Source organism: Lissotriton vulgaris, chromosome 2_1, assembly GCF_964263255.1.
Source record: "Lissotriton vulgaris chromosome 2_1, aLisVul1.2, whole genome shotgun sequence".
Classification (NCBI taxonomy): domain Eukaryota; kingdom Metazoa; phylum Chordata; class Amphibia; order Caudata; family Salamandridae; genus Lissotriton; species Lissotriton vulgaris.
Window position 1 is genome coordinate 786,489,909 of NC_141687.1, and position 26,732 is coordinate 786,516,640.

Consider the following 26,732-nt stretch of genomic DNA (forward strand, 5'->3'; position numbering starts at 1 on the left):
GCGTTTGATAGCGTAGGGATAAAATTACTATTCCCACTCCAGAGAGTGCAACAGTTGGGAAAACTGACCCTGAACCCAAAAAACACCCCTTTACCCAAGAACTGAAAACTGACCCTGAACCCTAAAAATACCCCTTTACCCAAAAACTGAAAACTGACCCTGAACCCTAAAAATACCCCTTTACCCAAGAACTGAAAACTGACCCTGAACCCTAAAAATACCCCTTTACCCAAAAACTGAAAACTGACCCTGAACCCAAAAAATACCCCTTTACCCAAGAACTGAAAACTGACCCTGAACCCAAAAAATACCCCTTTACCCAAAAACTGAAAACTGACCCTAAACCCTAAAAATACCCCTTTACCCAAAAACTGAAAACAGACCCTGAACCCTAAAAATACCCCTTTACCCAAGAACTGAAAACTGACCCTGAACCCTAAAAATACCCCTTTACCCAAAAACTGAAAACTGACCCTGAACCCTAAAAATACCCCTTTACCCAAGAACTGAAAACTGACCCTGAACCCTAAAAATACCCCTTTACCCAAAAACTGAAAACTGACCCTAAACCCTAAAAATACCCCTTTACCCAAGAACTGAAAACTGACCCTGAACCCTAAAAAAAACCCTTTACCCAAAAACCCAAAACTGACCCTGAACACTAAAAATACCCCTTTACCCAAAAACCCAAAACTGACCCTGAACCCTAAAAATACTCCTTAACCCAAAGTTAATTAATATTATTTAATTAGCAATTAATAATTAATTAACAATAACAATAAAGTAAATATATTAGCACATTAGCTGTAATTAATATAATTTAATAATGAATATCATTTTTCCCCAATTAATTAATTAACAGTAACTAAAAATTATATATATAAATAAATTACTCTAATTAATGTAATTAACTAATTATTATTATTTAATTACCAATTAATTACTCATTTAAAATATGTACAAAATTATATTAATTAATTAACTAATTAATTTAATTATTTGCCAATTAATTAGTTATAAATATTTAAAAACATATATTAATTAATTAATTATTATTAAATTACTCCCCACCCTATTCCCCTATAAACCCACATCCCGCTACAGAAAATATATATCAATTAATCAATTAATTATTTTCCAATTAATCAATATTAATTAGCAAATAATTATAATTAATTAATTAATCCTACTAATTATTAATCAACTTACCATAATTAAATTACTTCCCACCCTATTCCCCTATAAACCCACAACCCGCTCCGGTACTAAAACATCAAATTTCCTTATAAATTTATATATTATTATAGAAAATGTATACACATATAATATTAATTATTTTAAATACTTAAATTAAACATATAACACATACATAATAAAAAACTATAAAATAATACAAATATCGATATTAGTGTCATCGAAATTATTAACATCGATATATATGCTATCGATATTACTAACTTCGATATTACTTACATCGATGTTAAGTATTTCGATATTACTTACCTTGGGTCGATATTCTGTCCTACGATATTCTTGCCTTCGATATTATGCTCCTTCGATATTTCAGACTCGATATTATGGTAGGTCGATATTTCCAACTCGATATTTTGACTGTGTACCGTAAGCGACATGTGAATAACATAGCCACAGACTAGTAGATGAAGTCTGACTGACCACCCCTACAAGTAACTATGTTATAAATGCTTTTAGCAAAATTAAAATGTCCTGGCTAACACAGACCTAAAAATGTTATTGGTTTGGCCTTGGCTCCTAGCCTCTACTTTGAGAAAGAAAGGAAGAATGTAAGGCAGGAAGGCAGACAAATTAGGAATGAAAACAGACAGAATATAAAGAAGGCCAAAGAGGAATAAAAAAAGGGAAAAAGAAAGGAAAGCAGGGAGGCAAAAAGGGAAGGAAGGCAGAAAGAAGGAAGAGTGAAAGAAAAGAGGAAAGAAAGCATGAAAGAAGAAAAGAAAAAGGAAAGAAGAAAGGTGGCAGAAAGAAGAAAAGAAAGAAGGAAAAAAGAAGGCAAGGGAGAAGGAAAGAACGAAAAAAGAAGGAAATACAGAAGAAACTAAAGGAAGGAAGCAGGAAGGCAAAAAGAAAGAAAAAAGAAAAGAAAGAACAGGGAAAATGTGCATAACAGAAAGCCAAAGAATGAAAGCAAGGAGGCAAAACAGAAAGCAAGAAGGCAACAAAGAAAGAACAAAGGAAAGAAGGCAAGAAAGAAAGATGGAAAAATGTAAACAAGAAGTAAATAAGGGGAAAGAAAGAAAGAAAGAAAGAAAGAAAGAAAGAAAGAAAGAAAGAAAGAAAGAAAGAAAGAAAGAAAGAAAGAAAGAAAGAAAAACAAGAGAAGCAAAGAAAGAAAGAACAAAGGCAAAAGAAAGGAAAGAAAGAAGGTAGGAAAAAAGTTATAAGGAAAGAAGGCAAGAAAGTGGGAAAATGGTAAAGGATGCAATAAATATAGATGCACAAAAAGGATAGAAAAAGGAAAGCAAGTCAAAAGAGAAACGAGGAAAAAGAAAGAAGAAAAGATAACAGGAAAGATTGAATGAAAATGGAACCAATGAAAAAAAATGAATGAAGGCAAAAAAGAAAGATAGTGAAAGAAGGTAAAAAAGAAAGAAAGAAAAGAAATAAAGGTAAAATGCAAAAAAAGAAAGACAGAAGAAAGAAAGAAGGAAAGAGAGAAGGAAAGTTAAAAATAAGGAAAGACAAAACTAAGAAAGATAGATAGAAAGAAGGAAAAAATAAGGAACAAAGACAATACAGAAGGAAAAAGGATAAAGAAGGCAATAAATAAAGATGCAAAAAGATAGAAAGTACAAAATAGGGAGATTGAAAGGCAAAAGAGAAACTGATAAAGTTTGATTTTCTTCCTGGGCAAAGTTTATAAAAGAACCATTGATGACACTGTGCGCAGGAACACAATATCGAATGCTCTGAAATAGCAGCAGTCCACTTCAAAAGGAATTTACCACAGCATTGAAAGGAGACAGGAACGTGTAAAGCTTGAATGTGCCCTGCGCGAACTTCAAATGCATCCTGCTATCACTTAAGGTTACACTAGCACTAAAGGAACTACATTGTGTGTGAATTTACACCTTGTGAAAGAGAAAAATGCAGTCATTCAAGCGACGCTAAACAGAGGCTTAAGTGTGTCGACCCATTACCTCATGCTGTATGCTGTAGAGAGCTGAAGCAAAATGGGAATGGACACAACAACAAGAGAGGTGGCTGAAAGCCCTATTAAGTTAGTATGTCATTCATAATATTTTAGTAAAATCAAACGTTCTTGGCTTACACCAGACCTAAAAATGGGACAGAAATACATTAAAATCTAACCGGGCATCTAAAGTGCAGGAAAAATAGATTACCAGTCTTTAGGTTTAAAGCATTTTATTAAGACAAAAGAACACGGGGAGAGGGAACAGGAGGTTAGGGTTACATACAGTACAATAAGAGAAAAATCGTAGTATCAGGAGCGTGCTCGTGGAACACTTCGTTAGGCCAGAGGAGAAGCAATAGCAGATGAAAAAATGAAATGCAATTTATATCTCCACTCTGCGCATATCCAGCACCCCAAATCTGATCAAAGAAGGCAATGAAATTGACACAAAAAAGCACAGCCCATCCCCCTCTAGAACCCCCACCCCAAAGAAAAAACCAACTCCCCAACTCCCCCCAACCCCCCGTCCAATGGCCCATCACCAGTACTACCCGCCCCAGAGCCACACCCCCCCTCACCAAGAACCCGCCCCCCACTCATTCTAGTCTGTCGGAGTAGCCAGCGGCGTCAGCCTCAGAAGCCTGAGGTACCTCGGGCAGGTGAGCTCCCTGAATTCGGTGGTTAACAGCGCAAGGAAGGGTTGCCACAGCTCATCAAATTGATCTATCTCCCCCGCCACCGTGAGCGACAGTTTCTCCATTCCCAACACGTGCCAGAGTCTATGTAACCAACCCGTGATGGAGGGGACAGTGGTAGTGCGCCAATGGATGAGGATATTCTGGACCGCAGACCCCAGCGCGATTGCGATCTGCCTGCCCCTGCGGGACTTCAGCGGATACATTAGGCCATTAGGGAGGCCCAGCAGTACATACGCCGGAAAGCGCGGGAGCTCAATTTCAAAGTGCTTATCCACCTCATCCAGAACCTCCTTCCAATAGGCGGCCAGCAAGGGACAATCCCAAAGAATATGTGAGAGGGTCCCCACCTGCCCGCAACCTCTACAGCACCCCTTATCAATGTGCCTATTCATCTCATACAGTCTCTCTGGGGTGTAGTACCAGTACGTGGACACCTTGGTAAATGTCTCCGTAAGGCCGGTATGGTACGCGGAGTGTCTTGCCCGGTGTGCGATCTGGTCCCATTCTTTGTGGCTGAGTGTCCTGCCCAGTTCCCTGTGCTATCGTTCCCTCCCCGGGTTATAATAGTGGAACGGTGGGGGCTGTAGATGCTTATAAAGATCAGTAATCAATTTAGCATCAGAGGTTTGGGTCACCAGCCACCGCTCATACGGTGTAATTTGACGATCAGCGGTGTCCCGCACCTGGGGCTGGAGGGCCCAATGTCGGACCTGCATGTAGCGTAGTCTATCCAACTCCGTCAGGCCGAACTCCTGCCGAAGCTGCTGAAAGGGAACCACGCCTTCCGGCCCATAGACCTGAAAGAGCGCCCGGCAGCCCGCAGTCCTCCAATGGGAGAAAGCGCCCGGCTCCATCCCCGGGGAGAAGTCAGGATTATCCACTATGGGTGTAAATGGTGAAGGGAAAGTGGTAAGGTCCCGGGCCTCGCAGACTGCGTCCCACACCCTCAAGGGAACCCGTGTAACGAAAGAAGCGTAAAGGTTGGGGGGGGCGGTGGGCACGGCGCAAGAATGGAACCTCCTGTAGGGTGCGGCCCGCCACCGCCTGGTCCTGAAAAAGCCAATGTTTATCGGACTCCCACCTGCTCCACTCCACAAGGTATCGTAGCTGCGCAGCCTGAAAGTACTTACGGAGGTCCGGAATACCAAGGCCCCCCACTTCCGGGGCAAGCGTGGAGAGAACCCTCTTCATCGGCGGCTTGCGGCCTTGCCAGACAAAGCGGGAGATGTCGGCCTGCGTTTGTCTAATCCAGCCCACTGGAGGCTGGAGAGGTAGGGCTCGGAAAAGATATAGTATCTGGGGCAATACCGTCATTTTAACCGCCGCGATCCTTCCCAGCCAGGATAGTAGGCCCTTACTCCAGCGGCCGAGCTCCTCCCTGATCTTTTTACTGAGAGAAGTGTAATTGGCCATCACCATCGCTGGCAACGTGGGTGCCAGGAGGATCCCTAAGTATGGTACAAGGGACGATGACCACTGCATAGGGAAGAGTCGCTGAAGGTCCCTCCTAGTGTCCACAGCCAAAGACACATCTAAAGCCACCGACTTGCTCATGTTCATTTTAAAGCCGGCCACACGTGAAAAGGCATCCAACTCGTGGATGCAGGCGGGCAAGGACCTCCTAGGGTCGTCCAGGGTCAGCAGGACATCGTCTGCATAGAGGCTGACCGTATGGACATACTGGCCCATCCTGATCCCAATAGCATCCGGTTGTGGCGGATCCTTTGGGCGAATGGCTCCATGTAGAGAGCAAAGAGGAGTGGAGAGGGGGGGCAGCCCTGCCTCGTGCCGCGCTCGATTGCAAAACTGGGGGAGCTGCACCCATTGACTCGCACCGACGCTGAAGGATACTTATAGCAGTTGAAGACCATTGTGCGGAATTCATCACCAATTCCCAGTTTCCTGAGGACCAGCTCGAGATACGGCCAATGAACTCTATCAAAGGCCTTCTCAGCGTCCACTGCCAGCAACATCCGCTCCCCCGGGATCCGCGAAGCCTTCTCTAAAACGTGCGTCACCCGCTTGGTATTGTCGACCGTCTGCCTGCCGGGCACAAAGACAGCTTGGTCCGCCTCAACCAAACCGGGGAGGTGCAGGGCCAGCCTGGACGCCAGAATCCCCGTGTACAGCTTGAGGTCGACATTTAGGAGCGAGATGGGCCTATACGAGCCGCATAAAGCCCGGTCCTTCCCGGGTTTCGGAATCACCGAGACCGTCGCACTCAGGAGATCCGGTGGGATGGCTCCCGGGTCGGAGAAGGAGTTAAATAGCCGAGTTAAGACAGGGGCCTCAACCGGGCAAAAGGTCTTATAAAACAGGGACGTGGCCTTCCCGTGCTTCAACCTAGCTATAGCGGAAATCACCTCCTCAACGTGAATATCCCGCTCCAGATATTCCGCCTGAACGGGATCCAGCGCCGGAAGGGGCACCGACTCTAGATATTCCTCGGTGTCCCGCGGCGAGGAGGGCTCCCCAGCGTACAGCGCCTCATAGAAACTGCAGAAGGTTTCCACCACCTTCGCGTCCCCGGAAACGGCCACTCCGTCTGTACTCAAGAGTTCCTTCACTACGTTACGCTGTTGCGCGACCCGAAGCCGATGCGCCAGGAGCTTGCCGCACCTGTCCCCCCCTGTGTAGTAGGCATGTTTCAAGCGCAAGGCAGCGTATTCCGCTCTATCCAGGTCCAGCGCCGACAGGAGGTTCCTTGCCGCCTTCAGCTGCCTCCAAACCCTCGGAGCACCCGTACGGTGGTGGACCTGCTCAAGCTCCCGAACCTGAGTAGTCAGTTCATCCCTCTTCCGTTGCCGCTCCCTATTTTCCGCCGAGGAGATGGAGATGAACTCCCCCCGAAGAACCGCCTTCAATGCAGCCCACTGTGTCGCTAGTGAAGTGTCTGAATTACTATTGTGTGTCTGATAGTCCTGTATGACCTCTTCAATACGTTTCACCACCGTTTTCTTGTGCAAAAGGGTGTCCCTAAGGCTCCACATCCCCCAAGAGGGGGAGGCCGCCAGCCACGCAAACGCGCCAGTAACCGGTGCATGGTCAGACAGAGTCAGGACCCCAACGCCCGCCGCCGTAGCAGCGGCGCGCATCGGCCCACTAACCAAAAGATAGTCCAACCGTGCGTAGGTTCGGTGCGCATGCGAAAAATAGGAGTAGCCCCTATCCGTGGGGTGCATGGAGCGCCAAAGGTCGTGTAAATCCATGTCCACAATCCGGGCCTTCACAGCCTGGGAAAGTTCTCCAGTCTGTGGAAACCGCTGCGCTGATCTATCCAATACTGAATCAAAGACGATATTAAGGTCCCCCCCTAGAATAACATGTCGATCAGGAGAGGCAGTGACATCCACCAGTACTGAGTCCAAGAAGCGTTCCTGGTGGTCATTCGGGCTATAGACAGAGCCAACTGTAAACGCTATACCTCCCAGGTGGAGGCGATATGCCAGAAGCCTCCCCTTCTGCTCAGCATATTTATATAGCACCTCCCCCCTGAAGGAGCTCGCTATGAGAATGGCCACCCCGCGGTTTTGGTCGCTGCAGAGGAGAAAAACTGGGTGGGGAACTTAGCAGAGCGCAATCTATGGCAGTCACGGGACAATAAGTGGGTCTCCTGCAAGAGGCAGATGTCAGCCTGCGTCCCCTCAAGGAGAGACAAAATCGCCCTGCGCTTAACAGGATTATTCAGTCCCTTAACATTAAGGGTCACCACCTTCAGGGACGACATGTCTCCCAGGGACCAGGAACGCTATGCTGCGGGCAAGGAACCAGAGAGGGGGGGGCGCGGGGCAACCGCGCGGGACAGGCCAGAGCAGGCCAAGCGTGGGCATGGACAACATCGGACGGGACTTCCCCAACTCTAGAACAACACCCAACCCCACCCCAAACACACCCACGGCAACTAGCCAAATGCCAACTCAAACAACCCATTGTCTCAGTCAAGCCCCAAAACGGGCAAGTCCGTAGAAAATAGAAAAGTGGACGTTCGGCCACTCACCTCCACCCGCTCCCTCCCGACCCCCCCCAGCCCCAAACCTGGCATCGAAGAAGCTATGTTCATCTCCCCCCGGAGTGAGTCTAGGCCGTCAAGGTCACGCCGTTGGAGTCGGCCGAGTCCCTGGCCGCCGCCCTCAAGGCACTGGCCATGTCCGCCCTGATGGTAGGGGAATCAGGACACCCAGCGCTCGCCGTCGATCGTCTCCTCGCTGACCTCCGTCGGCCCCCTCTCTCCGATCGCCTCCAGGACGGCGTGGCTCCATCCTCCTCTGTAGCCGTGAGCCCCAGGACACCGCAAACGTCTTGCAAGGAGCGTAACTGATGTAGCACTCCGTTCCAGCGAAAGATCAAGCGAAAGGGGTGCCCCCAGGAGTACGGCGTCTCATGTTCGCGCAAGAAGTCGGTGGCAATCCTGAAGGACCTGCGCTTCTGCAGCGTGATGGCGGACAGGTCCTGATAGAGCGCCACAGGCCGCTCCCGGAAAGTCAGTGGCTGTTTCCTACGGGCTTCAGACATGATGCGCTCCTTCAGCGGGAAGTCGGGCAGGAAGGCTAAGATGTCCGGCGGGGGCGCCGATGACTGGCGCTGTTGTCCAACTCTGTGAGCTCTATCAATGCGGATAGGAAAGTCCGCGGCCTCCCCCAGGATCTCCCGGAACAAGTCCTGCAGATAGCCCACCAGGTCAGTCCCTTCGTCCGCAGACTGCACACCATTCACTCGAATGTTATTTCTCCTTGACCTGTTCTCAAGGTCCTCGGAGTGGGCTTGGAGCTCAACGCATTGCTCCCGGAGACGGAGAACGTCCTGTTGTAAGTGGACAATCTCGTCGTCCCGGAGTTGGGCCGCCGTCTCCACCGTCTCAACCCGTTCACCGAGGCCCCCCACCTCTCTGCGGACCTCACGGACCTCACTAGCCACTTCCCGCTTCAGCGATCTGGAAGTCCTCCTTAAGGGAACTGAACAGCTCTTCCATGAAAGATCTCGTGACAGGGGGTTCTCCCCCGGGCTCGTCCGCCGAGGCCCGGGAAGACCCCGGCGACGGCTGTGCTCTGTCCCGTTGCTGCTGGGCCCTGCCAAGCATATCCGGCAGGGTGCGGTCCCCCTTCCTCGAACCACCTCTTCCAGACATTCCAAGCGCCTCAAGTGAAGAGCGGGCACAGGCCCGACCGCTCCAGGGAATGTCCAACCACCAGCAAGTACTCGCTATGGGGGAGCTCCCGGCAAGATCGGGGAACTGCGCCACAGACGACAAAATGGCGGGTCGGTCCGGGCACAACAAGCCGTGGGCGCCCAGTCGAGATGGCAGCCGGAATCTACACTGGGGGGACCCCGGCCAGTACGCTCCGCACAGGGAGATAGCAGTGCAGAGGCTGAGGGTGCAGGAAACTGCCTTCAAGGGACTCCGGAGGAGGCCAACGACACCGACCCCTCGAGGACAAAATGGCGGCTGGGTGGGGCCAAGCAGATCGCCCGAGCCTGGCGACACCACCGGGCCACTCCAGAAACCAGGCAATCCGGAAAGTTCCACAACCGGGGCCGCTCGGTTACTTAGAAGAGTTGGCAGATCTGGCCCCGGTCTCAAGTCGATCGTCCTCCAACCCCGGGATCGGGGCCCTTGCCATGCAGGAGGCCACCGCCTCAAGTCCAAGCACCAGGGCACGCACTCAGAGTCCCCTGCGTAGCGGGCCCCCCAGCCGGTAGCCCCCCTTCGACCTCCGTCGAGCGTCGGGACGGTCTCCACTCAGATCACCAACTTTCAGCACTAGGCCCAGCCGAGGCGCATGGACAGCACTCCGATACGCTCCGCCTCCCGGGCGCTCCGTCGTCTCTCGATCTTCAATCGGTCTTTTGAGGTGCTTCCACCGGAGCGATCAGGGCCAAAGCGGCATCAATGCGTGCACCAGGTTCTCCGCCACACTCCTCTCAGCCGCTGAGCATCAGCGGGGGGAGAAAAGCTGAAGAAAAAGGGCTTGAGCCTAGCTGGGCTGGAGGAGCTGCGGGAAGAAGCGTCCGCTCACCCCGCCATCTTGGCCACGCCCCCGATTACCAGTCTTTAAAGCGAATATAAATTCTAAATAAAATAAAGCACACTTTCAACCAACTTTTTCTTTGAAGAGAAAGGAAAGATTTTTAAGGAGATTTGACCAATGTGCACAGGTTTTGTGTAGTCACTTAAACCGAGAGGAGCCAATGAATAAAGTGGGATGACCCTTTGCTCCACACAAAATGCTGCAAGTGAGCGGAAATAAAATATCACAATTGAACAGACCAATCAATGAAACTCAGTTACCAAAAGCCCCACGTTGTAAGCATGTTATAGATACATTTACTTGAAAAACAAGTGTTAGGCCAGATTGCTAATGCTGTCTCAAAGGCCGGTCCTAAAAATAACTTCCATGGTGCCAGAGCCATTATTTTGCCATTTAAAATGGTTGTCCCCTTAGGCCAAAAATTAAATGTGTCAGAATGTTGCCACTAATACCATCATATACCATGGCTGACCATAAAATGAAACTTTACCTCTACTATGTGAGTGCCAATATTTTGTCATGGTTGCTCCCGCCATCACACCACTGTTTTCCTCCCTCATGCCAAGAATGATATCTAGCACCAGCATTTTGTCAGAGGTGCTCCCATGCCACGTATTACCTCCGGTATGCAGTACCTGTAATTACCATGGGCGTTGATTATGCCAAGAAGTACCTCCAGTATGCAAATACTAGTATTTTGTCAAACGTACCTATCATACTAACAACTGCCTTCAGTATGCCTGTAGCAGTATTTTAGTCATGGCTGATTCTATACACAACAAATTGCCTTCAGTATGCCATAGTCAATGGCAGACTCTGAAGCTTAACACCACATTCTCACTCACACACATTCATTGTCACTCACCTTCATTCTGTCATTCATTCTCCCTCACTGTCTTGCAGTCACTCTTACCCTCACAAACTCAGTCACACTCACTTATTCCAGCTCCCTTCATTTGGACGCATTCTTACTCTCAAATGTCTCATTCTCACTCACTCTGACTTATTCTCAGGTGTTTCTACTCACTCATTCATTTACAAACACTTACTCTCTCTCATAAGCACACTTGCTCTCACTCACACTTTCTCATTTACATTCACTGGCTCTTACTCTCACTCGCCCTAATTCACTCATCCTCACTCATTGTTATCCACACGTAATGTCACTTGGTCTCACTCATTCTCACTCACACTTTTAAACACTCCCTCACACTCATTCTTATTCAGTCTCACACGGCCATTTTTCACTCACTTGTAAACACTCTTACTCATTTTATTCACTCTAACTCATTTCATAGTCCCTACTGACACTAAATCTCTCTTATTCTCATTAACTCCCTGCCACTGACTCTCACTAACTTACTTACACACACACATTCTCACAATACAGACACATGCTTACAAATGCACATGTTTTCTCTCATACACTCTCTCACCCACAAACATGAACCCTTTTTTATTACACTAATAGTGATTAAAAGCCTATTAGTATAATACAAAAATAGGCAGAAAGCAAGAAGGGTGGAGCCAAGATGCTCATAAAGCCAAGTTGCTCCTGTGTTGTTGCCACTGATTTGGCTTCATGTAGGCCAGGTTTCACAAAGGCAGTGCCAGGGTCTGCGGGGTAAGTGAGGGGTTACTTGTGTGACCCCCCCCCCTCCAGTGAACCATACATGGCATCCATGTCCCCACAGCCCCTTATGATTCTGTGAGTGATTTAATAATGTGCAGCAGTGGGTGGCAGATTGCTGTACAAAAATTAAAAAGCAATGGCCCTGATACACCAGGTGTCCACCCCTCCACCCGCATATCTGGACATTCATTGAATTCCCTGCCTGGGACTGGGATGACTCACGCGGTGATCTTGGCCAGGGAATTCCAGGGACGGGTACATTGTCTAAATGGGAAGGGTGGCCATCACTGTCACCAGTTGTTCCAATGGCAGTCATGGCCACCAGGTCAATATGTTTCACCAGCAGAGCCAGCTGAGGCACCATCAACTAAACCTCGGCGGATCCCACCTTCAAATGAGGCAGGAGAGCCATGAATTTGGACGATGCTACATATTTTCCAAACTCAAAATGACCATAATATCACAAACGTCATATTTGCATGCAAATGATGATCACATATGCTATTTTAATGTTGGCACCTAGGTATATTTTAAAATAGAAAAATGTATAATTGTTACCTACATCAAGTTTCTTCCGAATGACTTCAAGCTTCTCCGCAGCAATTCCGAGGTCAGTGTTGGCCTGAGAAAGGGACTGTCGTTTCAGGTCAACTTCACAATAAACCTGGCAAATAATGAAAAACAGGTTTTGAACTGCACAAAGTAAATATGAATGCATGTATGTACTGCTAAAAGAAATTGTAGGAGCTTCACAGAGAAATCCTACATACCCAAGCACACAATACTTTCATCTTCAACACTCTTTTTTCACTGAAAACAAATCCAAACCTTTGGGTTTGTTATTGCTTGTTTGTTTTCAGGTGGCGCAAATTCAGGGAAGCAGAAAGGATTTTACTTATGTGTGCAGGGTGGAAAAAAGTAGATCCCCTTGCCATTTCTCTTTTGCTTAGGAATAAGGGGCCTTATTTATGAAGGCCTTGCGCCGCCGGTGCGTCACTTTTAACATGGGAAAAAGTGACGCACCGGTGGCGCAAGACCTTCATAAATAAGGCCCAAGGAGTTCAACAAACTTTCAATTTGTATTTCGTTCGATTAGTTTGTGTTACGAGTGAGCCTCATGTTATCAAATTCCTCTTAAATATTACATTTATACATTTCATTCTCCTTATTTCCCCCCAAAAACATATTTACACCACTGAAACCTTAAAGCTTCAGCCGCATGTTCAAGTGGGAGCTTTTGCTTCAGAATGAGCAGCCTGGAATCTATGGAAGGAGTTGAGGTTGGCAGACCTTATTCCTATGTACCTCACTTGCAATGCAATTCCAGCCCCAAGCACCTTGGCTACAGAGCTTGGGAAGCCGGTGCATCCTCTTTCCTACTTGTCATTGACATTACATCCTGGTCCTATACGAAATTCAAAAGACATGCATTGTCATGTGATTGAGTCTATAGAACCGTTGGTGCAAAAAAAGGCATTTGCTAGTAGGTGACAGCAGAGACACTCAGAGATGTAGACTGAATGGAGCCAACCTGTGCAGGTTTGTTCCACCTGTGTACTAGCCCCCGGCTAAAAACTTCACAGGGTACTTTTTGTTCACATGTTCTAAAACATATCTTATGGCTTGAAATAGCTATTTACGGTTAGAGCACACTATCTGATTAGCTGTTGGGGAATTGATCGAAAATATTATAATTCTTCGCAATCATCTTGATAAGGATAGTGAGACGCACTGTGTGATTGGTATCTGGAAAAGAGGCTAATTAATTCCAAGGCCTTGAATTCTAGAACTACTGTCTACACAGCTGTAATTGGATTGCACTCGGTGGTAAAAGAAACAGAAAGAGGACTTCGCAATGTCCTTCTCCCTAGAATGCCATATCTCAGTGGGTGACAATCTGGCAGATCCTGACAAGCATGACCATTGAGGGAAATCCGGACGTATTCCAAAGGAATATTTTCTAATAAAAGCAGTGTAACATGCTGCAAAATAATAGGGCTGTTTCCTCAGAAATTAACCCAAATTGAGGAACCACTCAAAGGAGCTTTTTATCCAATCTAGACCCTGTGGGCCATGTTTGTATAAATGATATTTAGGACACCGCATTTTTACCAGGCAATATTTCGATGCACAATATTAAAGCATACAACCCCACTGGCATAGTACCCTTGTGTAGAAAATGATATATTGTAACTTATTAGTCTGCCAACTACGCCACAAAGTAATATGACCTCACAAGCGTTTGTTGCACAACCTGAGACATTTTTATAGTCTTCTGGCTAACCTGTTGTGATATGACATACTTGGTTTAGGAATTTTGAAAATGATTTATTAGCCATTTATGCCAAGAAATTTCATCTGGAGAAAACGGAGGCTATTTTATTAAGCTGTTTCGGAGCTGCTGCTCAGGAAAGTTTTGATAACTTGCCTCAGATGGAATCAACTGAGGATGCTTCGTAGGATGATTATCGAGAGGTTGTTACGAGATTAGATGCCCAATTGGGTGAACGGCCTAATGCAATTTTTGAAAGGTTCAGTTTCCTTTCATGGAATCAGGCTAGTGATGAATCTATTGATGCTTTGATCTAGTTCTGTGAGCTAGCCTATGCAGAATTTTAACCCCTTGCGTGCTCCCGTCAGCAAGCACTACCTCGCTAGTGCTGCCGTTGGCCAATGGCCTACGGAGCCCCACCCACCTAATAGAATGCCCGCACTGCGGCGGAAAAAACGCGTGTTAAAAGAGATAGGCTGACCAAGAAACCTTTTAGATGTTTTACCCAGATTACATTAATAAAACACAGCACAGGTGAGGTGGGGGCAGAACAATAAAGTCACAGAAACCTTCCCAGACAAGTGCTCAGTGAGTGAGATGGGGATGTGTGTTAGCCCCCACACTTTCTACTCTTTTTATTAACATTGTGGTTGACTTTTTAGATAGAAATGGGTGTGATCCTCCAAAAATCGGCGTAAGAAGAGTTCCTGCTCTTCTTTTCGCCGACAACACTCTCCTAATTTCTAAATCCCTGCAGGGTCTACAACAACTCTTGAATGATTTTAGTAAGTTTTGTGACGAGTGGAGCTTGTTGTTAAATGAGGCTAAATCTAAATACATGATTTTCATGAGAGGAAAGGCTAAACCTTCCAAAAGTCCTGTGTTTGTTGGTAGTAGTAAACTGGAACTTGTTGATGCTTTTGATTACTTAGGCTTGACCTCGACAACACACTGGGCTGCCCACATCGAGAAAGTGAAACTACAATTAATCCAACAGACTGCTCACATTACTAAAATTCACAGGAAAACCCTGTCCAGGCAGTTAGCATCAGCTTTGGAAATCTTTAATATCAAGGTTCTAGCGGGGGTGTCCAATATTGAGCAGAACTCTGGGGCACGGGCAATACTAATGGTTTGTCTACCATAAAAAATAATTTCTTAGATCCCTGGTAGACCTACCCTCTAGTACCCATTTGACACCCCTCTATCTGGACCTTGCTCACAGACAGCTAGCCCATAAACTGAACTACAAATTTATCATGTTCTGGCACAGGCTGTGGTCCATGAACAAGCTCACGCCTTATCGCGAGGAACTAACTGACCTCTTCAAATTCCCCCAGGTAATTTCGATCCCTTGGTTCAGCTCTCTAAGGGATCTACTGGGGAGGCTTGGGATGGAGGTGTTTTGGTCAAACCCGGAAAGTTTGGCCGTCACACCAAGGGCTAGGCTGAAAGGGATGTTTTGGGAAGCTATATCAGAAAAGGTCTTGGCAATAACTGAGGGTTGCTTGACTCGTGAATTTCAAAATTTTCAACCTGTCTCCTGTTTTGAGGATACCATTGATGAAATTGTCCCCCCTCTGGCACGTAAACTATTTCTACCATTTCGCTACAAGACCTTACCCACAAAACTGTTTTGTATAAAGTGGCGCTGCAATGCTTTTTTTAATGACGATCTTTGTTCTGCGTGCAATGTTAGTTCTGAATCTATTGTGCACCTTCTTTTTGTCTGCCCATACTATAAATCCTTGAGGAAAAAATTGATAATTCTGTTATTTAGATTGGTTGGCCCCCTCCATTACCTTGCACTGTGGAGAAAGCGCTCCAAATGCATTGTATGACGCACTGCACATTTTACCTGTTTTTACTATTACCGCTCTTAAATTATTTTATGGTACTTATGTTATTTAAATCCAATCATTCTTGTGCGGTGTACTTTTATGATCTTTGTGATCGAAATAACGTTATATGATGATGATGAATCTGTTGATGAGTTAATTGCAAATCTCAGGATTGTAGTGGCATTTTGTGATTTCGGCTGCAGCATGGATACTTACCTTGGGGATCAACTAGTGGTAGACTGTTTAAGTAAAATAATAAAGGAAAGACTGTGCATTTGCAACCCCTCTTTTACTCAGCTATTTGGACCTGCTATAAGAGTTGAGAGCTATGGTGTCTTAAAAAATTCTATCTTCTGGTAGTGATAAACAGGAAGTAAGTATTGGGGCTGTGCATTTTGATGTGAAAAAAGAAAAGAAAGTGAATTGTGACAATCGAGACAGTTAAAAAATGGGTCACTGCTTTTGTGGTGGCTCACACACACTTTTCGTGAATGCACCAATTGTTTAGCTATATAACACAAATGTTTAAAATGTGACAAAATAGGCCATTTTGCAAAGTTTTGCAGATCGAAAGAAGGTAGGGGGATGCTTGAAAGTAAGAAAAGAAATACAAGTGTCTCTACGATGCAAATTGATGAGGTGGACAGTTTGGGTGGATATTAGGATGGGTTCAAGAATGTTGTTCTCACAATCACCACTGATGGTACAACCTCAGTGAGGGGACAATTTGCATTATTAGTATTGGTACGGTACAGGTACTGGTAATGGCTGATTCTGGCTCCCCCATTACTATTTTGAATCAGTCTACATTCATGGATTGTTGAAGTGATGTAGAAATAAGTGAGTGAGACATTTCACCCAAGGCTTTTTGTGGGTTTGAGATTAAAATGTTCGGATGGTGTGAGAATATTGTGTCATTTAAAGGTAGGAAGATGGTCACTAAGGTTTATGTGGCTGTGGATGGAAAAAAAACATCTTTTTGATGGATGGACCAGGCCAGACTGGGGATCATTCTTAAACTTGGATCTCCTATGTCAGTGCAATTGGATCTGGATTGTGTGGAGGAGAATTCACAACAGTCCAATTTGGTTAGCACTAAACTTTCTGTGATAATAATTGACTCTGTAAGTGCAGAGGATATTGATGTTTTACTTAAAGAGTACACTGCTGCTTTTAAGGACAAGGTTGTTTTTTACATAACATTCAGTTAAGGGAAAAAAATAAACCTACTCTGCACAAGGTTGGAAATGATCTGTCTGAGTGTACTGAAGGATTTAAATTAATTGTTAGACAAAATGTGTACGGAGGACATTATTGCTCCTGTGAGGTGCTCTGAGTGGATTTTGAGTATTGTGATCGCTCGTAAGAAGAATGGGGAGAAGTTGTTTGCCGAACTTCGTTCACTTAACAGGAACATCATTGTTGAGTGTCATCCTCCTCCTAAGATACAGTAGATGTTAGCACAAATAGGTGATGCATGCTTTTTCAGTATAATTGATTTGAAGGCTGCATATCACTAAATTAGACTGACAGATAAATCCTAAATATTAATGATTTTTATTACACTGTGTGGAGCATTCGCATATTTGAGATTACTGTTTGACTTGACATCAGGTGGCACTGTGTTTTAGAGAATTATGGATTGGTTGTTTAAGGAAGAGGCTGGTTTTATAATGTATCAAGAGGATGTCCTTATTTTTGCATCAACTCTGGCTCAACATGATGCCACTCAGCGCAAGTTACTGAGTATACTTCAGGAGCGAGGAATGACGGTACACAAAGATAAATGTAGATTTAGAGTGACGGAGATTGAGTATTTAGGTCAGTCTATTTCTGAGAGAGCATTGAGCCTAAAGAGGATTTATTAAAAGTGATTAAGGAAGCACCTTTTTCAAATGATAAAGAGAGTTCACGTCCCTTTATTGGTGAGTGATAATTACACAAGATTTGAATGTGGATTCAGTGTGGTGTCAGAACCTTTGAAGCAATTGTTGCGGAACAATTTTGTTGGACAGAAAAGCAATGTAAGACATCTGAGGAGGTGAAACAATCACTTTTTCAGTGTGAATCTGTGAAATCCTTCGTTCAAGGAAAAGTATGTGAAGTTACCATGTATGCCACTGCTATTGGCATAGGTGCAGTTTTATGTCAGAGGATTGATAACAAGGAAATAGCTATTGCGTTTGAGTACTACACTCTTGAAATTGCTGATTTTAAATACAGCACAATAGCAAGAGAGACTTTGGCCTGTGTTTGGGCTATAAACAAAATTTGTGTTGTGATAGGTTTAAGATATTTACAGGTCATAAGCCTTTGGTGTTTCTCATGGGTGAAAAAGGAGTTGGTAAGTCATCATCCAGACTGGTCGGATAGATCTCTTCATTACAAGAATTTGACTTTGAAATAATTTCCTATGTACTGGTGAGTTTGAATGTGCTGGCTGATTGTTTATCATGGTTGCCTGTACAGTATTGTGATGGTGGTGATGACTTGATGTTGGATGAGTGTGTTATTTGCAGCAATTGATGCAGTGTAAAGTTGCAACTCCGCTATTTCTGCTGAGGATTAGCACAATTAGTGTATGACTGATCTGCAGTGTCAGGAACATATAAGACACACCAATAATGAGGATGGCAGAAAGTCAAAAAGTGGTTTGGGTAACATCAAGGATTTTTACCATATTTTATCTGAAATAAGTGTTGTTTGTACCACCTGAAACATCGAAGAGAAGGCTTATCACAATGGACCATGAATGTCATCTTGGTATTACCTCTACAACAACATGTTTATGCAACCATTATTGGTGGCCTGGTATAGACAAAATGGTGGATAACTACATACAGGTTTGTCTAGAGTGTCTTTTATTAGAAAAAAACGTGGCATGTGAATAATACCCCTTTGATCAATGTGGAGATGCCAGAGAAACCATGGAATAAGATAACCAGAGATATGTAAGGACCCTTCCATTGTCTTCCTTTTCAGCAGATGTATTTAATAGTCCTAATTGATTTTTTTCCAAATGGATTCATTTTAAGGCTGCAGAGATCACAAATGATTCGACAATTGGATTTTTGAAAGATGTACTTTCTTTTGCGGGTGTTCCTAAAATATTGTTGTTGGATAATGGCATGCACAATTGGTTTCTGCAAAACTGTGTACCTTTCTTGACTAGAATATTATAAATCATTACAGAGTGGCTCTATATACTCCACGTTCAAATGGTTTGGTGGAAAGGGCTAATAGGTTAATCAAAGAGGGGGTTCAAACCCCTGTCTCTTCCACTTTAAATGTAGTTGAGTATTTGAGGTGTAAGGGTACCAGCTATCATAATACATCTCTCTCGATGAGTGGGGCAACACCTTTTGAGTTGTTACACAAACAAGTTGGTTTTTCAAAAACATTTGCTCCATGGAGGGATTGGGGAAAAAGTGTGGTTAAGGATATTTCTGAGATTAGGATAGCCTTTTAGGTATCTCAGTCTAAGAGGAAGGTGTACTATGACAAACAATTTAATGTGAGAGAGAAAAATATTCATGTGGGTGATTGGGTGCTAATACAAAAAACACATTTTTTACTAAAAAAGGTGTTTCCAAATTTCAGAGACCATTCCTTGTCAGGAGGGTGGGGAGGAATTCAGTATTTTTGATGAACAAAGGTTGATAGAATTTTAACAAGGTCATCATTATTGATGCTACTCAAGCACACGTATTACATGAAGTATAAAAAGTGAATATGAGCATCAGGATCATCCTGTTTGTATAGCAGATGCCAGTAATTTAAGGGGGTCTGCTCAGGATGGTCTAAGTGTGCAGAATGTTTCAGACTGTTTGGCACAAAATGAAGAGAAAAGTACCAATGACTGTGTTGTTAGATCTGGTAGGAGAAGTGTTTGTACCAAGCAAATACAAAAACTTTGAAATGTAAGAGATAATATGTTGTTCATTTAGTTTTATTTTCAGGGGAGAAGAGGTTTTGTTTCCATGGTGTCGTTATGATTGCTTGCTCGCGTCTGTTGGGCTTGTTGTCTCGCATAGAATTCATGTGTAGAATGAGGTGAAGCATTCCATGTCAGATGGTTCGCGAGCCAAGGAATGAGAGGAGGTGATGTCTGGTTTGTGGCATCACCGTAGTTAATAAACTATATTATTATACACTTACCGTGTCACGTCTTATTTTTGAACCCAACACATACATTGTATTTAAACCTTCTTGCACTTAATTTCCCTGTTCTTTAGCTTTAGCAAATTTATCGGCTGAATAATCCGTTACCCCCTTACCAAAGACCAAGGTGAGATCTAAATATCCTCAAACATTCTCAATGTAACCGGAATTTCATAGATCATGTATTTTCCCTGGAACTGGGAAATTCTACAACCTACTGGGATTATAAACTTCATCAAACAGCAGCATCTGCAATGCTCCATCAAGCCCACAGCTCCTCACTTCACAACATGTTGGTTGGCGTATTTATACCTCCTGAATTATGTGCTATCTCGGTGGAATGTACCGTGATACTTTGTTGTTTCTTTTCTGGCACATTCCCACCACCACTACGATGTCTGTCTTCAGCAAGGGGGGGCTTCATTCTCTAGTGCCCCAATGGCATGTGGTACTCCTCTTACAGGTACAAAGGCACTTCTTCATCATGTTTGCCTCGAAGAGATCACATGCTGCCCCCATAGATCGCAACAATTACTTTGTGGCAGGGAAAGAAAGACACTACTCTTCACGTATAAATATATATCTTTTTACCTTATTTATTTGGTTTTGCTTTTCAATCTAATACAAACAAAAGCATCCTTAATTTTGAGTCAAATATTGTTGCCTCTTATAGTAAAATTGCAGTGCATTGCAATATCCTCAACAATATACAACTGAGGGTGCATTATTTTGTATATTATTGCGTTATAACTCATTAGATCAAAAATACCTGCCACCAGTCATCAAGTGCAATAACTCAAGACCTAGAGGAAAATTCATAGATACTGTAGATGTACACTACATTGCGAGACTCTTGGTGTATTATTTATGCCATAGGGAAAATATCAGTCATTACTCTGTAGAATTTTACCTAAGGAGCCATAACCTCACAGGAAATACATAAGGAATATCTATGCATTGGGATTGTTTACATCAGAAACGCCTTTACTTCACATGCAATAAAGTGTTTTTTACATATATATTAAAAGGTACACATAACTATATGTAGGTAACAGATATATATGTAGGTGTTTATATATATAGATTTACTGAAAAAAACCATAGGTTTTACAGACGTTATAGTTAGGAAGTAGCATTTTAAAAACCTTAAAAAATCACTGGAAAAACTATAGGTTTCAGGGACTTTATAGTTAGTTGGATATTTGACTCATAAAAAACCAGAGATATTCAACAGTTATAGTTAGTTGAGCTAACTATAACTCACGCGCGCGCAATGCACTGCTGATGATGTCACATATTACATCACTCATGACATGGTCAGTGACATCACGGATGACATCTCAAATGACATCACTGATGACATCACTGATGACATCATCCACCCAATGTGTGTTTCTGTAAAGTTTAAATATTTTTCATATATATCTATGCCAATGTATTGAAGAATGAGTGGATTTACAAGTGCCTGAATGGATCATTTAGGAGGTGCGTGAAGGACTGTATAAGTGAGTGATTAAACGTGTCTTACTGAATGCATGGGTTAGTGACTAAACTGTGTGAAAGTCTGTAGTAGTCTCTCAGTTGGTGTGTAAGCGGCTGCATGAGTTGGTGAGTAGCTACATGAGTGCCTATATAGGTTATTGATTTGTTGTCTGAGTATCTGTATGGGTTCCTAAGTGCCTGTGTGGGTGGGTGGGGGTGTGACTTAGTGCATAGATGTGTGAGTGATTCACTGGGTGTATGGGTTCAAGAGTGCATCTGTGAAGGGCTGTGTGGGTGTGTGAGTGTGTGTATGAGTGTGTTGGTGAGTGAATGAATGCCTCAGTTTTATAGGTGTAAGTAACTACATATGTTTTAAGACAGCATATGTAAGTGTTGGAGTATATAATTGACTATACATGAAAGAAAGTTATTTGAAGGGTGGGTATATAAATGAGTGTCTGTTTGTATCAGTGATTGTATAAGACAGTAAGTATGTGTTAGTATCTACAAAAATAAGTGATGTGGTGTGTGTAGAAATAACCTCAATTTGGAAAGAACTGTCGCACTTCTTTTTGACATGAAGGTAGTAAATGTATATTATAGGTCGGTAGGTAATGTTTGGTATGCCCTTCTGAGTACCAGGGTTCTATAGAAGTCTGTAGCGTTCTCCTAATCGAGGGTAACGTCCCCAAACGCACACTGTATAATGAAAATTGTCAAGCGTTGGTAGTTCAGTTTGAACAAATAAAGTTTTATTCAAAAATCATTGTTTGTCTTCATTCTTTTTTGGTATTTTCACTTGTTTACAATGTTATAATCACATCCAAACATTATTCATGATTTCGTTTTCATTTGCCCAATGCATTTCGGGCACTTGGCCCTTCTTCAGGGGCTCAATCTCTGTTCAAAAAAGGATATACATCACTATTCATTGAAAAGACATAGCTCAATTCAGACTAATTTACAGTATTGTTTATGCTGATCACCTCTGCTAGTTTAAAGAAGCTTAAAAACCTTAAAAACCTTATAACCCTCCAGGTGCCTGATAAAGTGTTCAATGTTGTAACTCGTGGGATGTGTACGATTTTAGAGTAAACATTGTGTGCCTCAAATGTACATGCCAAATACTCGATCATTATGGGTCTAAACGTAAATGAAAAATAGGGGGTGAAAAAAAGTAACTGAAATAGTGTGTATATCACACCCTGGTGCTTTAGCCAAGTAGTACCTTCAATGACGGGTAAACCAATCTTGTAAGTGTAATGTGGTATTCACTCCGAGTTCGTATCTAGAGTGAACAGCGGGTATAGATGAAGGAACGATAATCATATGAATTTAACGCTGCTAACTGGCAAATAATACACTATCATAGAAAATACCTTAATGCATCTTCTGTGTTTATAACCTCATGGTTGAAGGTAAATGAATCCGTCTAGATTCTGTAAGGGTAGGAGCAAAAGTCGACTCGGTCAGAATGTCGTAATGTGTAATGAAACTTAAACAATATACGATAAAAAGCTTTGCGTCTTACCGAAACACAAGAGTCTCGCGCCATCGTAGTACACGCTGATAGGTTATGGTGCGTCTAAATCTGTCATGTGGAAGAGGTATTGACGGCAGACTACGCAAATGGAGTGCCGGCAATAAAAGATAGACTCAAAAGTCGAGATACGAGAAAATAATGTGAAAAAGTATATGTAATGTTCAAAACAATTCGCAAAAATAGTATTGAGTATTTAAAGGCACAAGACAGCTATGTGTGTGCTTAGCCAACCAAGGATGAATAAGTTCCCAGGCAATTTGTAGAGATATAAGCTATAACTCTGGAAAGGTGAATCAAATGTCTTGGCATCATTATAAAACAGCTGAGTACAAGTCAATATCTTGCAATATGTTAAAGTGCATAATAACATAGTCCTATGTGTATGGCCTATTACATGGCCCACATGAATACTGTGTACAGTCATCATAGTCACAGTGAAAGTTAACGCAAAGGTTAAGAAGGCATTATAAAAAGCAGTTTAAATCACAGCGATCATTTCGTCCTTTCGGTTGGGTTGTATTGAGGAAGGTCATCCAAAATATCTCCCGCCTTAATAAATGTTGACAATTGTCTCTGCCTGGTAAGATTGATGGTTGCTCCAAAATTAAAAATCTTATTTGGCTGGCTGTGTGGTTGTGGGTATTGAAATGTGCTGCCAAAGGTGATTTGACACTTTTTGTTCGTATATTGCTTTTGCGTTCGATCAATCTTGTCTTGATTTTTCTTTCAGTTTTGCCTACATATGCCAGAACGGACCTACAGAAGCCTTGCCACTGTTTCAGCATTGGCTTAACAATAACTGTAATGGTTTAACCTTCACCTTATCCCACAGCAAAACTAGCATTGCATTTCTGGACCTCTGCATACAGCACAAATATGGCCTATTGTATACGTCCTTATTCCGTAAGCCTACGGAAAGGAATAATCTACTGAGTTACAGTAGTTGTCACCCACGAGCCTTGAAAGATAGCCTACCCTATTCCCAGTTCCTACGTTTGAGACGGAAGTGCTTTCTCAAAATGGACTACTTTAGGGAAGCCAATACATTGGCTGATAAACTTAGATGTAGAGGCTACCCTCGACGGCTAGTCAGAAACGCCATGAAAAGGGCCTGGTACTGTCCTCGTGAGTCCCTCCTTGAACCTAAAGACAGAAAGCAATCCGACCAACTGGTCTGTGTCACAACTTTCTCTGCAGTGTCAAACAAAATTTGTAAAAGCATCAAGAAGAATTGGCACATCCTCAATTCTGGAGATCTAAGACTTGAAGCTCCCATGTTTGCCTTCAAGAGAAGTAAAAATCTTAAAGACCATCTGGTAAGGGCCGCTCTACCACCTCTCAAACCGTCTAATACTCTCTTAGATCTATGGGAACTTCCCCCACTGAAAGGGCATTCTAAATGTGGTTGTTGTGTGGTGTGTGATTTCTGCATTGAATCAAAAGAATTTGTTTTTGGTGAAGCAAAAAATGTATTACGAACCTTCACAAATTGTAACAGCTGCAATTTGGTGTACGCGATTCTATGCCCGTGCAATTTAATCTACGTGGGACAGACCAAACAGAAAATTAAACTGAAAATCTCACAACACCGCAGCAGGATTAGATGCAAAACCGAAAAAGCCCCTCTCGTCGAACATTTCATTAACAAAGGCCATACTGAAAACGATTTGAGGTGGACTGTGATCAGCCAAATATTTCTACCCCCCATGGGCGGGGACCTATCCAAACTTCTCAATAAGGAAGAACTAAAATGGATACTACGAACTGACAGTCTGAATTCCGGACTCAACCAACAAGAGGATTGGACCAACTTAACATAGATTGATGTAAACTGTGCTTATCAAGTCAAAATCAAGTGAAATGTGAGGGTCATTTACTTGTTTGTATTAAACCTTGTTTTTAATTACAATACTGCCACTGCATGATATCACCTCGTCAACTTGTCACCCAAGTCACTGTCACAATTAGTCAAGGGACCTTCACTTATGTTCACCTAACATGGCCACCTCCATGTCCGTCTTTTATTTTTAATCCACTATGTGACTCTGTCTCCCACTCTTGGCATGGCCTTATTATGCCCAGCGACAGTCTCCCTTATTTTAATTTCCCAACCACGTGTCCCTCTCTCCCAATCGTGGCTTGGCTTTATCTGGTTTCCTCCGTGGTTGCCGTGCACCGACCTGGGAAGCTGTGGCAGTCAATTGTGGAGGTAAGCGCCAGCATATACGATACAAAGACCACTCAGGCCTCCTAACACTCGTATTCTGAAAATGCCTCAATCCTTTTTCCCCCCAGGCTCCCAGTGACACGACCAAGCCAACTGCTGGCGTGTCTCATCTGAAAATGGGGTAAGCCTATTTCTAATTGCTTCCCAACTGCTTGGCCCTCCCTTAACACTGAGACTGACAGGCTCCTTTTTATTTAGGATATTGCTCTCCGCCTTAATTGCTGAAACTATTGCCTGAATTACCCGGAACGACAAGCCTCTCCACGGGTAAGAACCCGCACTCGCGACTCCGCTGTGTTTCTCTCTCCTCCCATTAAGGGGTTGCCCTGTTGATAGACCACCTTGGTCCCCCCTAGATCGTGACTGCAATTGCGGCTTCATTTACCCTTTACCGGGCGGCTCCACCGTGTGCAAGCTGAGTATCGCGGTAAGATATTTAATTTACGTAGCATTCTTTTTTGGGTACTTTAGGCACCACATTTTTTCCTAACGCACCGTCCTTCGGTCGGAATCACCGATTATGCACCATTTTGGACTCTCCACGCGTCGTATCCTTCACGGTTCTTCACCTATCCCACAGTCTTGATTCACCGTGTAGGCACTTTTTGAGATTCCCCACATCGCAATCGGCACCGTTGCAACTCTTCCCACAGTCTCAATCACGGGGCTTGTCACAATCACTGTTGGACTCCCATATGTACAAATTGCTGAATTTAAGGCTGCCCTTGTGCATGTAGGTTCGGAGGGTATTGATTTTACTGTACTATGTCTCATGTTTTCACTTTGTGCAATTTTAAGTAAGTAAGGAAACTATATGGATGTTTCTTTTTGAAAATTCGCCGGCAATTCTTGGTCTTGAGCTCTATAAGAAAAACAGTTGTTTCTCTGCCTTACAGTGGTAGTTTTTAATTCTCCTTAAACTGGATATAAACTGCACCTCACGTCGTGTGCACAAAACTGTTCATTTAGGCCCATAAGGTGACACGGAATGTCACTCATGTTCTACTGTCAAGATTATGTACAGTTTAAGCTTGAAGCTTCCCCTAACATGTGTCCTCCCTTGGACAAATCTCTTTATTTTTCCTTCTCCTTTAGGCTATCATGGCTAGGAATAATTAGGCTTTATTCAGTCCTGATGATTATCCTTGTAACCTTGTAATGGGATCGAAACGCCGTCGACATTTACTACACCATATACTGTTTTGTGTATTAAATACTGTAATTTCAGTAATGGTGTGAATGAAAGTTCTGTTATTGGTATACTTACAGAATATAATAGCTTTTGCCTAAGAATCTTGCTTTACCTTCTGTCCACTCTGCTAACTATGGCAATCTGTAAATGGTTGGGTACAGGCTTGTGCCCATCTCTAAGAAATTGTTGAAGGTATTCTTTCTGGAAATTATTGTTGAAAATTAAACATTGGACTACTGCCCGGCTGGGCAAGTCAATATATAATATAGCTTCCATTGTGTCTATATTGAATCTTGCTTTGAAATTCCTCTATGCATGGGACCACTGTTGCTCACACTACATATGCCAGGCCACGCGGGTACTTGATCATGTATATGACGTTTCCACTGTCACAGGTAGCATTGACTTTCAATTTAATTAATGTTCCTTGGCTCGAATGTCGAAACTCTTTACCTTTGATAATGGCGTTGCAATTACCACAGTTG

At 43.6% G+C, this 26,732-nt stretch overlaps 1 protein-coding gene across 1 annotated transcript in view; it reads right to left on the minus strand.

Annotated features, from left to right (window-relative positions):
• Window positions 1-26,732, minus strand: part of LOC147731161 (dynein axonemal heavy chain 11-like) — a 1,538,124-nt gene that overhangs the window by 625,780 nt on the left and 885,612 nt on the right. Inside the window, exon 26 of the mRNA XM_086956147.1 lies at window positions 12,092-12,193. Coding sequence (XP_086812273.1) covers window positions 12,092-12,193 — 102 coding nt within the window. The remainder of the gene's footprint in view (window positions 1-12,091; window positions 12,194-26,732) is intronic.